We start from the raw sequence: 15,576 nt of genomic DNA on the forward strand, positions 1-15,576 counted from the left end.
GAGCAATTTAATGTATGAATATGTACATATAACAATTATATTCCTGTGACAATAAACATTGTTCTCAAAAAGCTTTTAACGCAAACAAGCTATGTTCTCAAAAGAGCTTTTTGAACAAAATCTTAACAAAAAATAAATTATATATAAATTGCATTAATACAAAATTTTATTATTCCAAAAAAAAATTATAGCACAAAAAAGCTTTAATTTCCGCAGGAAGCATAAAGTTGTGAGAAATTTAACTGTTTAAAACAAATAAAATTATATGAATTTAATGCAAGTAAAATTTGAATATATTTAGTTGGTCACATTTGGTTTTTATGTTTTACTCCTAACATCCATCCATTAACTATGATGATGGCGTTGATGACGATGATGATCTCAACTTGCGTCATGACATGATTACAGTGTCAGTCATGATCATAATTATTTGCACCATTAGTTCAGTTGCTTGTGTGGAGGATGTGTTTTATTGAATTTTTGTTAGCCAGTAGCATTATTAACAATTAATAGCGGTAGCAATAGCAAATAACTACTAACCGCACCATTTTCAAGAAGAAAATTAGAAAAATATTTTTTAAAATTAAAATTTAGAAATATGTAGTAGTTAATTACAACCAAAGCGTTATAATTGGCAGATATAGTATCTTCTTTTGTTATAAAACTTTCTTTTTGGAAATGGTGTTGACTTCTAAATGTAAAGCAGTAAAATAATATTTGTGCTTAAAGCATAATTATGTATTATAAAATTTATTATTAAACAAATTGAATCGAGTTTTTAATACAATATAATAGAAAAATTAAATAATTTAAAACAATATAAATTGAATGGGTGGTGGTGGAATTTACTCTAATGTTTAGTATTTATAAGATTTTATTGTTTAAAGAAATAAATATTTAAATGGTACATGGCGCGCTTTTTAAACTCCATTGTAAGATGTAAGTAAATAAGGGTAACTAACTATGTATGTAAATATGCTTATGCAGTAGTGGTAGTAGTGTTGGTAACTCTAAAATGGCGATTAATAATCCGTTACATTTAAAATGGATGCTTTTGCGAAGGTGTTGTTTTTCTATGTAGTAAAGATGTATGCTTGTGTGTGTGAGTGTATGTGGTTAACATGTTTTTGTTTTTAGTTTTAACCTCTATTTGCTGTTAATTAAAAATAAAAATATATGAATTATTTAATAAAGGTAATAATTAATTATAAATAAAATTATTTAACAAATAAGGTATAATTAATTTTAAGTTATTGCATAAAAAAAGTATTAAAAATTATAAAAGAAAACAATTGCACTATTTAATTATAAAGCTTTTTAAAATTTCATTCGCTGAGATTTGATTTTTGTATGTGCTTTTCTAACTACATTGTGCTTTTTTATTTATATTTAGTTAAATTTTAAAATAGTTTAAGTGTTTTTTTTTTTTGTTTTGTAGGGAGGGGTTTAATTTTATTAATAGGATTTACTTTGTTGGGGAGGTACAAAACCGTAACCTGAGGCTCCTACAATCACGCCACTGGATTCATCAATTGCGTCTGGGGGAGATGGGGGGAAGACAACGGGTCCTGAAAAGAATATTGTAGGGAAAATTATTTTATTAATATTAATTTAAATGAAGGCTTAAAATTATAGCATTATTTTAAAAGTATTTAATTGAAATGTACTAAATGAAAAATCAGTTTTTCTAGCTTGCTCGAAAGACGATTTTTTGAATATGTTTTTAATTATTCAGTTTTCCAGGCTTTTAATTTTGTAACTATATTTGAAATGCTCAAGCTTTAATTAAATATTCAAAACCTGCTATTATTCACTTAAATGGTTTGAAAATATCGAAAGTGTGCAACTTTCTCTAAATAGAAAATTTTTAATTTTCTGAATTTGTTTCATTTTATTTAATATTTACCACCTTTTTCACAAAAACTTACAAATAAATATTAATATATAAATACCACTATGGTGGTGTAGGGTATAAAAATATTATTACAAAAAATTATGACATTCTTTTAATTTGTACATACATAAAATCTATATAATATTTGAAAGAATATATTTTTAAAAATATTGAATCGTTTAACAAATGACTGCTTAAGGGTTAGTAAACCATTTTATGACTCTAAATCGGTGATCGGCATAAGTAGACCATGAGCAAGGATTTTAGTTAAGCAGATTCTTTCTTTGTTGTAATCTGATCAGCTATCAGTTTTTGAGAACTTCGTTGACATTCGTATTGTTTATAGGATTCTGATCGGCTATGAGTGCCAACTAGTGCTCAAAATTCTAAATACATATAATCATTTATGCCAATAGGATTCTACATTACAGATGTTTTTGAATAATTTAAATTTATTAAAATTTTAAAGAGACAACAAGGTTCTGACCTAGGCAATTATTATTTGCAAAACGACAAATATATATATATTACAAAAGGTTTGAATTATCTTTACAGACAAAAGACAAGAGACCGCAGATAAAATACAAATTATGTTTAAATGCTCAATTTTTTTTACGCTTAACGATGCATTTTTACGCTTAGCGATGGTTTTCAAAACGGCGATGGTATAGGTACGAGTAATTATTTTCTTCATTTAAAGACAGTTTTCTATATTCTAAATTGAGTAATTACTAACTAGCTTTAAGAGTTTTAAATATAATTCAAAATACTTACCTCTATTTTGTCTAGGATCTCTCACTTGTGTGGGCTGGGGGAAATCAAGTGTATTGAAATTGATTTGTCTGTTGGGCAGTTGGCCGAACAAGAAATTTTGGCCAGCCACCAAAACCAATGAAGCGCAGATGGCAAAAACAATCATTAACTAAAATTATAAAAAAAATAAATAAATTAAAATAAATCCAAATAAAAGAAAATTACTTTTTATAAACACCCAAACTTTGCTTTAACTCCTACATAAAAAATTACTTTCTTTGTGCTTCTAAACCATCGATTATTAAACATTTATTTAGACAATAGTTTTTTTCATTTTTTATTTACCAACAATTTATTACTTTAAAAACTTCATTAATCATTTTGTTGATTTGAAGTGTTTTAATGATAAATTTTGTGGAAAATCATTAACAATCATCACTTTAACCTCAAGTTCGGCCCTTTAGTAAACCCATAATTTATAAATCATAATATAAACATTGTCTTGGCCTGCTTGAACCTGCCTGCCAGCCTGCAGAAAACCACAAAATCATAAACGTAAACTGCCACTTAAGGCTTCCGCATTTGAAAGTTAAGCCAAGTGTCTGACTTTGAATGAAACTTAAGGAAACCTTGAAATATACTTTCCCAAACTCATGCCTCAAAAACTAAAATAATATAAAATAAATATATTTACAAACATTTAAGAAATTGCTTTAAAGGTAACTATGTACTATTATTTATGAAAATAAATTGAAGTGAACTTCAACTTCAGCTGGTGGCTGATATTGTTAAAGTGTAGAAATAAAGTTGGGATTTAAATATTTTTGCAGGGGCTTTTTTAAAGCTTAAGTTAAATTATTATTTTATATTGGTATTATTTATGAATTAAATTATGTATGGATATCCAATAATACACTTGAAAGAATATAAATGTTAAGTAATAAACTTTACTTGCAACAATGTTTAAAATCAGCTTTTTCTTGATTTTTTTTCTTAAAGTGTTTTAAATAATTTTAGGCTATCACATTTAAACTCATAAAAGTAAAACAATACGTTTAATAACAAATGTTGTTCATGAGCAACATGTTGCACCAATGAATTGCCGAATAACAACTAAAACTGTTTATTAATGAATAAACGTTTTTAGGAAAAACAATGATAAGTACTAAATAGATAAAATTATGCCTCATAAAAACATAGACTGGTCAACAAACATTAACATTCACTTTTAGAAGGGGGTGTTACAATTTTTTTTCTTTCGTTTCGTTTTTTTTTTTACTTTTGCAACAAACCTAAACAGTTTTAAGGCATTAGACAATTGCAGCCAAATGTTGTAATCTATTTTATAATAAATACTTCCTTGTTAACAGTTTTATGTAGAGGAAAGTTAAAAAATGAACTAGATAAAAGTTTTAGATAATAATGTTACACACGAGTTTGTATTTCATGTAAGTAGATCACTGGGATTGTTGAAAGTTTAATTGTAAAATTTCTTGCAAAAGTCTTAAGGCTTTAAAAGAAACAATTTAAAAAATACTATAAAATTTAGTAATATTTAGGTCTTCTTAAGTTATTACGAAATATATATTATTAAAAGATTCCTAGCAACATGATTTTATATATAAAATGTGGAGAAAACAAATCTAAATAAGAACATTTGGCAACATGATGCCAAAATATGCAGTTATAGACAAAATATGAAGAAAACAAATCTAAATAAGAACATTTGTGAAACTTTTAGATTTTTAGGAAACATAAATTTGCTAGCAACATGTTGCTGATATAAAACGAATTCTAGCAACATGCTTTTATAGATAAAAAGTGGAGAAGACAATAAAAATTTTAAGAATTTGCATGTTTTTTTTTTTGGAAAATATTATGTTGCCAGCATTAATTGCTAGCAACATGAACAAAAAAAGTATTATAATTTAGTTTAACAGAACACTGTCCTAAAGGCTTTAAGACTTTGCAAAATTAATCAATGGCAGTCATTCTTAGATCGACTTTTTCTACACAAAGATACTTAATATAGCCAATATAGTTATAGGAAACTTGTTTATAACAATAATCTCTAACTATATTTACTATAAAACATATTACCCCAACATTTAAAGGATTTATAAGTATGAAAATTAAATATTTTCTCTTTATTAACACTATTTTTTAGTTATAATGTTGCAGGGAACTTATATATAGCAAACATTTCCTACTATATTCATTCAAACATAGGTTCCCTCAACTTGCAAAGCATTTCTAAGTTGTGAAAATAAAATATTTTCTCTTAAACATCATACTATTTTGATTATAATCTTTCTACACAATGACATGCTAGCAACATGTTGGAATAAACATGTTTATAGCAAAAATCTGAATCTAGTTAAATAGATTATAAAACAGGTTGCCCCAACTTTTCAAGCATTCCTAACATCTATTTTACAAAACACATTTTTATTTACCAAGTTTCTGCACAATGTTATGCTAGCAACATGTTGCTGAAAACTTGTTAATAGCTAAGACCTCTAACTATATTCATTATAAAATATATTGCCTAAATTTTTAAAGCATTCCTTTGTTATGAAACTGAAATATATGCCATCTTAAATAAATATGTTGAATATTATTAAAAACTTTAAACACTATGAACAAATTTGAAAAAAAAAAATTACCATTTTATTTTAATATTTATTAATTATGTTGCGAAAATTGTTTTAAATTAAGTTTTTCCAATTTGTTGTTTAATAAACCAGCTTTGTAAATTTATAACGATTTATTTAATTAACCCAGTATATTTTCTATTAAATTTTGTTTTTGATAATTAAATATTACACGTAATCACGTCAAGTAAGCTGTTTTTTTCAGTTTGCTTAAGTTTCTTTAAGTATATTTTACTTTGTCTAGATGTTATCAGTAATAATTTTACACTAATTATATAAATAATAAAGTATAAAACAAACCAAACAAACTTGACCAGCCTTGGTAATAATATACATTTCAAGATTTTTCATAAAACTGTTTAATTAAATTCCGAGAATATATAATAATTAAATATATGGGAAATACAGAAAAAACAATGTTTATTTTATTTAACAATAAAGAATGAATGTGAAAAATTCATTAGAATTCGTACAAAATTTAAATATTATCAAGAACTAATTGAAAACCTTAAAAAAATAAAAGTTGTAACAAAAAAAACGAAGGTTAATGCTAAACTTCAGTAATAGAAATTTTACAAATATATGATGAATTTGACATTGCCGAATTCTTTAAAATTAAATAAGTTTTGGACCCAAATATTTTATTAGTTTCTTTTGGTCGTGATTATATCAACAATTCGCTCTATTCTCACAAATTGTCATAACTCACTTTACTAATAACATAAAATAAATATGCTTAATAAAAATTTTGTTCATAATTTGTGCCAATGACAAATGTTTGAAGTGGTTCACTGGCAGGTAACTTTATTTTTTGTATAAAGAAATCAACTCAACGCCTTCAAAATGTCTTTGAATGCTACAACATAAAAACTTTATTTTGAAATTAAATCATGTATTCGATTACTTGCTTGAAAAACATACATGTAATCGACTAAATTAACCATAACAAAAAAAATAAAAAAAAGATATGAAATACTCACACACCAACAACTAAAAACAACTTTTACAATAAATTGTAACTATTGACTTTGATCTGATATTGAATATTTTTTAATAAATTAATAATAATAATAGAAAAAAAATTAAGCAAACAAATAAAACAACTTTAATTCTATATGAAGGTAACTTGTACAACAAGTTCTTTTATTATTTTTTTTGTTTGTGTAAAAAAAATTAAAATTAATTATAATTATAATAAAACAAACATACAATTTATGTATCTACTTATGTAAAATAAACATGCTAACTAATACAAACAATTTAATTTGAATTGAAATTTTGTGTAAAGAAAAACCTTAATAATTTTATAGGTGTTAAAAATGAACTACTTAAAATATCTGAAAAAAAAATTGAAGAGGGGTCTTGAGTCTCTGGGGCATATTCTTTATATTCATTTATTCGTGAAACTAACAAAGCAATTAAAATGCAAATAATAAACGATAATAGGTGAAGTTATTGATCATATGGAAAGCGAACAGAGCGTTTTTTGAATATTTATTCAATTTATCACAATATTTTTTTAAACAAATAGTAATAAACTATATACAAATTTTGATCTTGTGAGTATTTTTGTTATAATAATCGAAATTTTTAATGAATTAATGTCAATTTTAGATTTTGTAAGTAATTGTCCCTGGGGTACATGCGCTACATTACTTATTTATATTGAAATATAATAATTTTTTTTAAAATATTTTTCAATTATTTATATTGCAATGAATTATAAACAAATTTAATTTGTTGCATGCAACATATCATACATGTGTTTTATTATAAATGTATTTTTAAATGACAACTTGGCGAAAAAGCCTTAACTACAACCTATTATAGTACATTCATTAAAAGTTGAAATCCATAATTACAATTTAACGTATATATTAGTAGTGGCATGAGCACCCAATGCCATTTATACGATTATCAATTGGTAATTATGGGCGAAGTTTCATTTGCCCTCTCGTTAACAGGTGCCCAAATGTTTGAATTGTTTTGTGAAACAAAATAGTTGCTACATATAATTATAATTTTAAAACGAAATATGAAGTAATATTGGTATGGAGAAAAAATATTTTCCATTTAATGGGTGATCCATAAAGTTAAACATAGAAGTCATATAAAGTACGAACATATCATCAATCGTAGGCTTATAAATATAATTTAATTTTAGCTTTAATCGTTGGCCTTTATAATTCTTAACGTAGCCTTTATACAGTATAAACTAAAAAAATACTAAATAAATTAATTAAATAATAGCTGTCCTAATATAGCTAAAATTGTTGGTCTTCATAAAGTGTACAAATAAATTGTAGGTCTTTCAAATTACTAATATACAATAATCATTATAATCGAAATTTAAAACCATGTAGTTTTTTTTGGATAGAAATCGCAATATTTAATACTCTAAAGTTAAAAGATGACAATAAGTGGTATATTGAATACTAATAATAACAATTTGATTTCTTTCCATCTAAGATTATTTATATTTATTCTATAAAAAAAATCTGCATAAAAAATTAAATAAAATTTAAAATTCCTTTAATAAGACAAATATAGACATAAAGAAGACATAACAATAGACTCTATCGAACTATAACATCGGCTAGAAATAAATTATCATCTCAACTAAACTCCACATACAAAAGTAAACCAAGTTCTCATCATGCAATAAAGCACAAAAATAAAAAAAATAAAAACTTAATAAATATTTATTAGATGAAAATTCAAAAAAAGAAAAAATTAAAACAAATTTATAACAAAACAATTTCAAGACAAAAAAATTCAACTTTGGTGACCCAAACCAGAGCTGCTTTAAAGAAGATTGCAATAGATGATAACACCTCGACTTAGAAGACAAAGGCACAAGTTAGTTACCTCAAGTACTGCATCTAAATACAAACCGAAGAACTTAAACTAAACAAAGTCTAACACAAATTGTACAAGTACAACTCTGTATTTATTTGAACATGTTTGAAAACAATGTACCTAACTCTGTTACTAGTAATAATAATAATAATAATAACAGTGTAAAGACAATTTGCTTTAAGATGTTTAAAAGCAAGCTACTGTTAGATTATTTTAGTTATTTTGTGTTTTAACAAATGTTTTGTTGTTAGTTCTTTAATGATCATTAAGATCACGTTTTTTTTTTTGGTTGTGAAAAAATATTTCAGCTAAATAAATTTGTATGTAGTTCTTGTTTTTATTTTAAACAAAAATATTATTTGAAACCAATTAGTTTACTGCTACTCGTATTGCAACTACATATTTCAAAATTAGGTTAAAGAAATCATGGTCTATATTCAACATATTTGTAATGTTTGTTGTTGGTTTTTCATTTAGGTTTATTTTTAAATTCATTAATTCCTTTGTAAACCACGAATATGTACAAAAGTTGGTAAATTTTGGACACATGTATCTTTGTCATGTCCTCTTCATTGACAGTTTTCATTATATGTATGTTTACTTTACCTTTATGTTTAATTTCAGTTTAAGTTTTGTTAAATTTATTTTCATTTTTCTTTTTAGTTTTACTTAATTTACACCGCAATTCATCTGTTTTGCAATAGAGACTCTATTCGTTGTTAGTTTGTTTGGTTAATTTTGGTTTATTTTTAGCTTTAACTAATTTGTTAAGTTATTTGCGCATGTGCGCTTTAGTATTTTTTCTTTTATTTGGTTACTAGGCGCTTGCTTTTTTAGTTTAATTAAGTGTCAAATTGTGGAAAATAAATTGGGTTAAAAACGTGTGAAATATATATTTCAAATAAAAATACACTTGGGATTGAATGGTAATGTAATTAATTAAATATTTAGAATTTTCAACTTCACTCAAATGCTACTTAAATGGGACAAACATAGCTAGCAAGTAAGGGGTTAATATTGTTACACTTCATAATTTCCATCATAGTTCTTTATACTCAGGGTTTAATATTCAGCACCAAAATAAATAGTCTCATGTAACGACTGAACTGAAAAAAGTTTAAGTCTTCAATTTCAACAATTTGCTTACTGAAAACAGTTGACTGTGCACACACATTACAACAGCAAGCAGCAATCGACTTTGTTTTTTTTCCAGCAGCCAAACGAATCAGCAGTCGCCATGTTTCAGTTTTCAACTCTACCGAACTGATTAAACGACTTCAGCAGCAAAAACATTTCTGTGTGTGCTGCTTACGCATTGTCAGTTTCGAGTTTTGTTTTTCGTACTACGCAGCGTAACAAAAACTGCTAGCTCGACTGAATAGTACGACTGGCTAGTTTGGCTGGTTGTTTAAAATGTGTGTACAACAACACACACTTTATGAAGTTGAATCGTATGATTTTTTGGTTTTTGTGTTTACATATCACAGAGGAAATTTAAATGGCGCATATTCAGAAATCATAACTAAAGTCGGAACTAGTAAAACAGAAACTAAAAAATAGTTCATAGATAGTTGTAGATCTTATTCACAATTCATAACTAGCTTAGTTACTGCTTTGACATATAGAGAAAACAAAATATCGATAATATTTTGATCGATATATACTGTAATTAATTAAAAGGCTTATAAAGCTATTAAGAGACTATTTTTGTTCTCTAAAAGTACATACAAAATTTATAGTAATAGTTTGTATGTAAATCAATTAAAATAAGGGTATGTAAAATGAAATTTTTCAATAGAATGTTGTTGACAAAAAAAACAGGTACTTAAATAGGTACTTAAAAAAGTCAACACTTGGTGATCGTTTATGAATATGCGCCAATGTTATTATTGTTAATAGAAATAAATAGGATATTCTTATATTTATTATACCTTAATTAAAAATACTTCTTATTAAAAAACAAATTTAATAAAATTATTAATTAATAAATTTAGAATAAAAAATTATTGATTTTTTTTATAATATTTTATATTGAATAATTATCATTTGCTTTATGATTTTTGGAATATATTTACTAATAAAACAAGTAAGAAAGTATGGTCGGTCAAGCCCGACCATATAATACCCTACACTAAGTAAAAGAGCAATTTATATTTTTGGGTGATTTTCGGAAGTGGGCCTTATATGGGGGATATAACCCATTATGGTCCGATCATTTGTGGTCGTGTGATTTGTGTCTATATGAAAGTTTACTATGTTGAATTTTGTGAGTATACCAACATTTTTAAGCGATTTATGCACGTTAAAGTGATTTTCGGAAACGGATCTATATGGGAGCTATGACTAATTATGGACCGATCGTAACAAAATTTGGTGACGTAAATTTTGTATATATAAAACTTATTTGGAGCGCAATTAGTGGAGATGGGCTATTCCACCATACTGGTATCTATGTACCAAATATGTAAATGATATTTAAGTTTACAATGAAAATAAAGCATTTCATTATAACCTCCCCATTATGGTGGTGTAGGGTATAATGAAATGCTTTATTTTCATTGTAAACTTAAATATCATTTACATATTTGGTACATAGATACCAGTAAGGTGCGTTTGTGCAGATGTTTGTAACGCCCAAAAATATTAGTCTAACACCCAACTTAAAGTATACCGATCGACTTAGAATCACTTTCTGAGTCGATTAAACGATGTCCGTCCGTCTGGTTGGCTGGCTGGCTGTCTATGTAAACCTTGTGCGCAGAGTACAGATCGCAATTTTGAAGATTTCGATCAAATTTGGTACATATTATTTTTTCGGCTCAAGGACCAAGCCTATTGAAACTGGCTGAAATCGGTCCATTATTTCACCTAGCCCCCAATGTCCTTCCGAAATTGGACTTTATCGGTCATAAATGTTTAATTTATAAATGTATCTCCACAAGTTGCGCTCCAAATAAGTTTTATATATACAAAATTCATGTCACCAAATTTTGTTACGATCGGTCCATAATTGGTCATAGCCCCAATATAAGGTCCACTTCCGAAAATCACCCAAAAATATAAATTATTGAAATTTTAAAAGAAAAATGTTTTTGCTCTTTAACTTAGTGTAGGGTATTATTTTCGGTCAAGCCCGATCATACTTTCTTACTTGTTTTATTAATAAATATATTCCAATAATCATAAAGCAAATAATCATTATTCAATATAAAATATTATAAAAAAATATCAGTAATTTTTTATACTAAATTTATTAATTAATAATTTTATTAAATTTATTTTTTAATAGGAAGTATTTTTAGTTAAGATATAATAAATATAAGAATTTCCTATTTATTTCTATTAACAATAATAACATTTAAATTTCCTCTGTGATATGTAAACACAAAAACCAAAAAATCATACGATTCAACTTCATAAAGTGTGTGTTGTTGTACACACATTTTAAACAACCAGCCAAACTAGCCAGTCGTACTATTCAGTCGAGCTAGCAGTTTTTGTTACGCTGCGTAGTACGAAAAACAAAACTCGTAACTGACAATGCGTAAGCAGCACACACAGAAATGTTTTTGCTGCTGAAGTCGTTTAATCAGTTCGGTAGAGTTGAAAACTGAAACATGGCGACTGCTGATTCGTTTGGCTGCTGGAAAAAAACAAAATCAATTGCTGCTTGCTGTTGTAATGTGTGTGCACAGTCAACTGTTTTCAGTAACCATGTGATCAAAAACAAAAACTAGTTACTTTTTTTTAAGCATGAGACTGTAAAAAGTTAACTATTCAGTAAAATGAGACTGCTTTTAGTAGTTCTTCGAAACCCTGCTTTATACAGTTATAATATAGCTTCAATCGTAGGTCATTAAAGAGACCCAGTACTGTAATAGTATAGCGTTAATCGTAGATCACAATACAGTCCCGGTTCAATCATAGTATAGCTTCAATCGGTGGTCAGTTCCGTCATATCGTAGCCCAACAAACCAAATGACTTGAGAAAAATATTATAATAAGCTTCCCAACACAATCCTTAAGCTTGAGAAAGACTTTAGAATATATTAAAAAAGGCTATCGTAACAATTGTAGAAAAATCAAAACGGAACCCTCGTGAAAATATTATACATGCATGATTACTATAAGCTTATCCTTGCAATTGTAGAATAAGCTTACGAAAATAATATTGTATTAACTTTTGTATAGAAAAGCTTATTCGTCTCAATATTTTTATATAATTGTAGAATAAGCTTCACAAATAATATATTTTTTGGTAATTCTATCATTTAAAAGAAGATCAATTACTTCTTTAGTTTGTCTTCTAACACTTTTTTTTATATATTTATTAGGCATTTTTATTATCGTTTTATTTATTATTTATATATTTATTATATTAGTACCAATTATTTTGCATGTCTATTCGCTATGCAATTTACATACAAAACATTTTCAACAATTTTACTCAAAAAAATGAAACTGTACGGTTTCATTTTTGAGAATGTTTGAAAAAGATAAGCCTTTTTCTATATTTTGTTTTCAATACTTTAGAAACAGTTGTGTATAATAAGAGTTTATAAAGCATTGTTAAAAACGGCTTGTGAATTCACATTTTATAAATATTATTATAAATGAAATTAAGAAAAGCTTAAAACCCACTATTTATATAAGCTTATTCTCAAGTTGTATTGTAGTTTGATTACTATATGGTATGTTGGGTAGCTCATTATTCAGTCCCATTAAACGCATTTTAAGTTATTATACAGTTCAGTACCGTCATAATATAGCTTTAATCTTAGACCACTATAGGCATTCTAGTAGCCATCTTCATCAGAGAAACTTCACAGAAATTTCTGACTGAAAATATGGGACAAAGCTATCGTTATAATTAAGAATGCAGGAACAGATACAAATATTAAGGATTATAGCTATATTTATGCTCAAAATTCTTTTCTACTTTAATGTCCGATACGATCATCGAATACAGTCGATCTCATCAAGATCGTGGTACAGTTGCCTAAGAAATATGTTCAACGTTCTCGTATTCGTATTCAACACCCTGTTGCTGTGAATTTCGTTCAATACTACAGTGTCCAGTTATCAAAGACATCTGTATAGAGATGCCTATTGGCATCGAAAGCTTGAGATAGTACTCACAGTTGCCCGGCTATTCTATAACCCATTATAATGAAACAAATATTCTTCTACTCTTAAAGGTTAAGTTTAACTTTCAACACATCTGGTGGAATCCATAAGGTAGTATTCAGTCCGGCAAGTAGATACGCTCTATTATTCCCCTGTAGGTCCATTTGCAGCGGAGCGCCAAACCTTCATCTCAATAAATAACTAATACCATCATTGCCTTAATATAGTCAAAAGGATATTCTGACAAAGTAATTAAATGGTAGAAATTTTAATATTGATTGCTTGGAAATGATGTCTTTATATTTTGAAATGAACAAAAATATAAGAAGGATATAAATTCCTAAACCGCATACGGTAAAATGGTGATAAGGATACAATTCCACTGTGGTCCATGAACACTGACAAACTTGAAAGTTCTGGACGATGGTCAAATTCCTGCAGAGACCAACATTAGGGCAAGTTTCTTATGAAAAAACCCATTGAAATTTGAAGGGGGATTCATGAAATTAAATATATCAGCTTTCAGGAAACCACACAGAGAAAACAGATTCGTGTTCACAACCGAATTTGGTGCCAATCGAATGATTCTGCCTTAGTGACCGAATTTTACAGTTGTGGCTACAAAATTTTAGAAGTGGCAACAAAAGTTTGGTTGCTTCAATCGAAATTCTTCTCTGTCCACTGTATTTCTGTTACTAAAACCGAAAAATTATATGTGTACAACCGAATCATTCGATTGGCAACAAATTCGGTTGCTATTACGAATCTGTTTTTTGTGTGCAGTTGATATGCTTTGTAGGTATACGGAGCTGATGTCGTATCTAGCTCGGATGAATCTAAAAGATGTGTACAGGGTGAAACAACCGAAAATTGTAATGGTCTATATTCCAATAATTCATAAGGGACACGATACTTGACTTATAAATCCTCAGGAGCTGGGATTTGAAATTCCTAAGACATTACATAGAGGAAACTAATTATTCTAGCTGACATATGTAAATTCTTTTAAACCTTTACTCTTTTTAGAGAGCATAATATTCCGAAACTGACAATGGTGTATACCAGACTCGCCCCTGTGGTTAATACTGTCTTGGTATTTTCAAATAAATCGTTTTTGGCTAGACCAAAATTAATTTTCTAAACCTTCATTTTACACTTTTTATGTCACAAAAATTGTACTGTCAATTATATAATTTAATCATAAAATTTATAAACATTTTAAATGTAAAAAACAATCATAAATCTATAACTTCCAAAATAAGACCTCAGGTCCTAACACATAAAGTTTTTTTATATGATTTTTATTATTCACTAGCTTTGGGTGATTCTTTATTACAACTGTAAAGTTGTTATAATATAAAACGAACTATAAAACATTATTTTATTTATAATATAAAACAATTTAATATTTAAATGATTTATTTAGCAAAACATTATAAAATAGTAGCACAATTTAAATACAATTACCAGACCGCGTTATCTAATTTGAACACTAAACAACCTAATAAATCTAGAAATAAATTGTATAAAAATAATTTATGTTTTCAAATTTATAACAAAAGCCATTAAAATGTAAGAGATTTAAACTAAAAAAAAGTGTGACTTGACTGTAGGAGTTATTAAAATTCTAAACAAATATTTAGAACTATTCATTTGAAGTTTAAAAAATGTCAGTAATTAATAATAAATTATTTGAGTTAATTATATTTTTTCTTATACTATTTAATCCATTAAATAGTTAAAAGCCAAGTTTAAAATTCATTTGTATTTGATTTGCCATCAAAAATAGAAACGTTTAAATTAAACCACCTCTGCTCTTTTTGGTAAATGTGGACATTGTGTGCCGATATCTCTCTATATGTGGTGTAGCTGCTGCTTCTGACCAAGTGACCGAAAATGTTAATGGTTATAATAAATCTAAATATAATCAAAACTGTTTTATTAAAATAACTAAATTGTGCACACAGAAATAGTTAAGACCCCATGTGGGCTGAGTTTTAAAAAACTAAACGAACAATTCAAAAAAATAATAAATTAAATGAAAATATTAAGCTTTTCTTTTGAGCTCATGAGGAGGATGTTTAAATTGTTGGGGAAAAGTAATAAAATTGTTACTCACTTCATTGGTGTTTTACCGAAAATTTTTAAAAAAGACGTAGTAATTGAAAGGAGTTGAAGAGGAGTTAAAGCCATTAAAGTTATTTTGAATAGTTATTATTTTAAATTCCTATCACTCTTAATAAGTAAAGGATGTGTTTCTTTGTAATAATGAAAATTATCTATTTTTTT

The 15,576-nt window shown here is 26.9% G+C and overlaps 1 protein-coding gene across 1 annotated transcript in view; it reads right to left on the minus strand.

Annotated features, from left to right (window-relative positions):
* Positions 1 to 734: 734 nt before the first annotated feature.
* Positions 735 to 15,576, minus strand: part of LOC135955310 (uncharacterized) — a 34,607-nt gene continuing 19,765 nt past the window's right edge. The window contains exons 2-4 of the mRNA XM_065505666.1: positions 2,669 to 2,816; positions 1,470 to 1,568; positions 735 to 1,153 (exon numbers count right to left, since the gene is read on the minus strand). Coding sequence (XP_065361738.1) covers positions 1,140 to 1,153; positions 1,470 to 1,568; positions 2,669 to 2,816 — 261 coding nt within the window. The 3' untranslated portion in view covers positions 735 to 1,139. The remainder of the gene's footprint in view (positions 1,154 to 1,469; positions 1,569 to 2,668; positions 2,817 to 15,576) is intronic.

Source organism: Calliphora vicina, chromosome 1 (assembly GCF_958450345.1).
Source record: "Calliphora vicina chromosome 1, idCalVici1.1, whole genome shotgun sequence".
NCBI lineage: Eukaryota > Metazoa > Arthropoda > Insecta > Diptera > Calliphoridae > Calliphora > Calliphora vicina.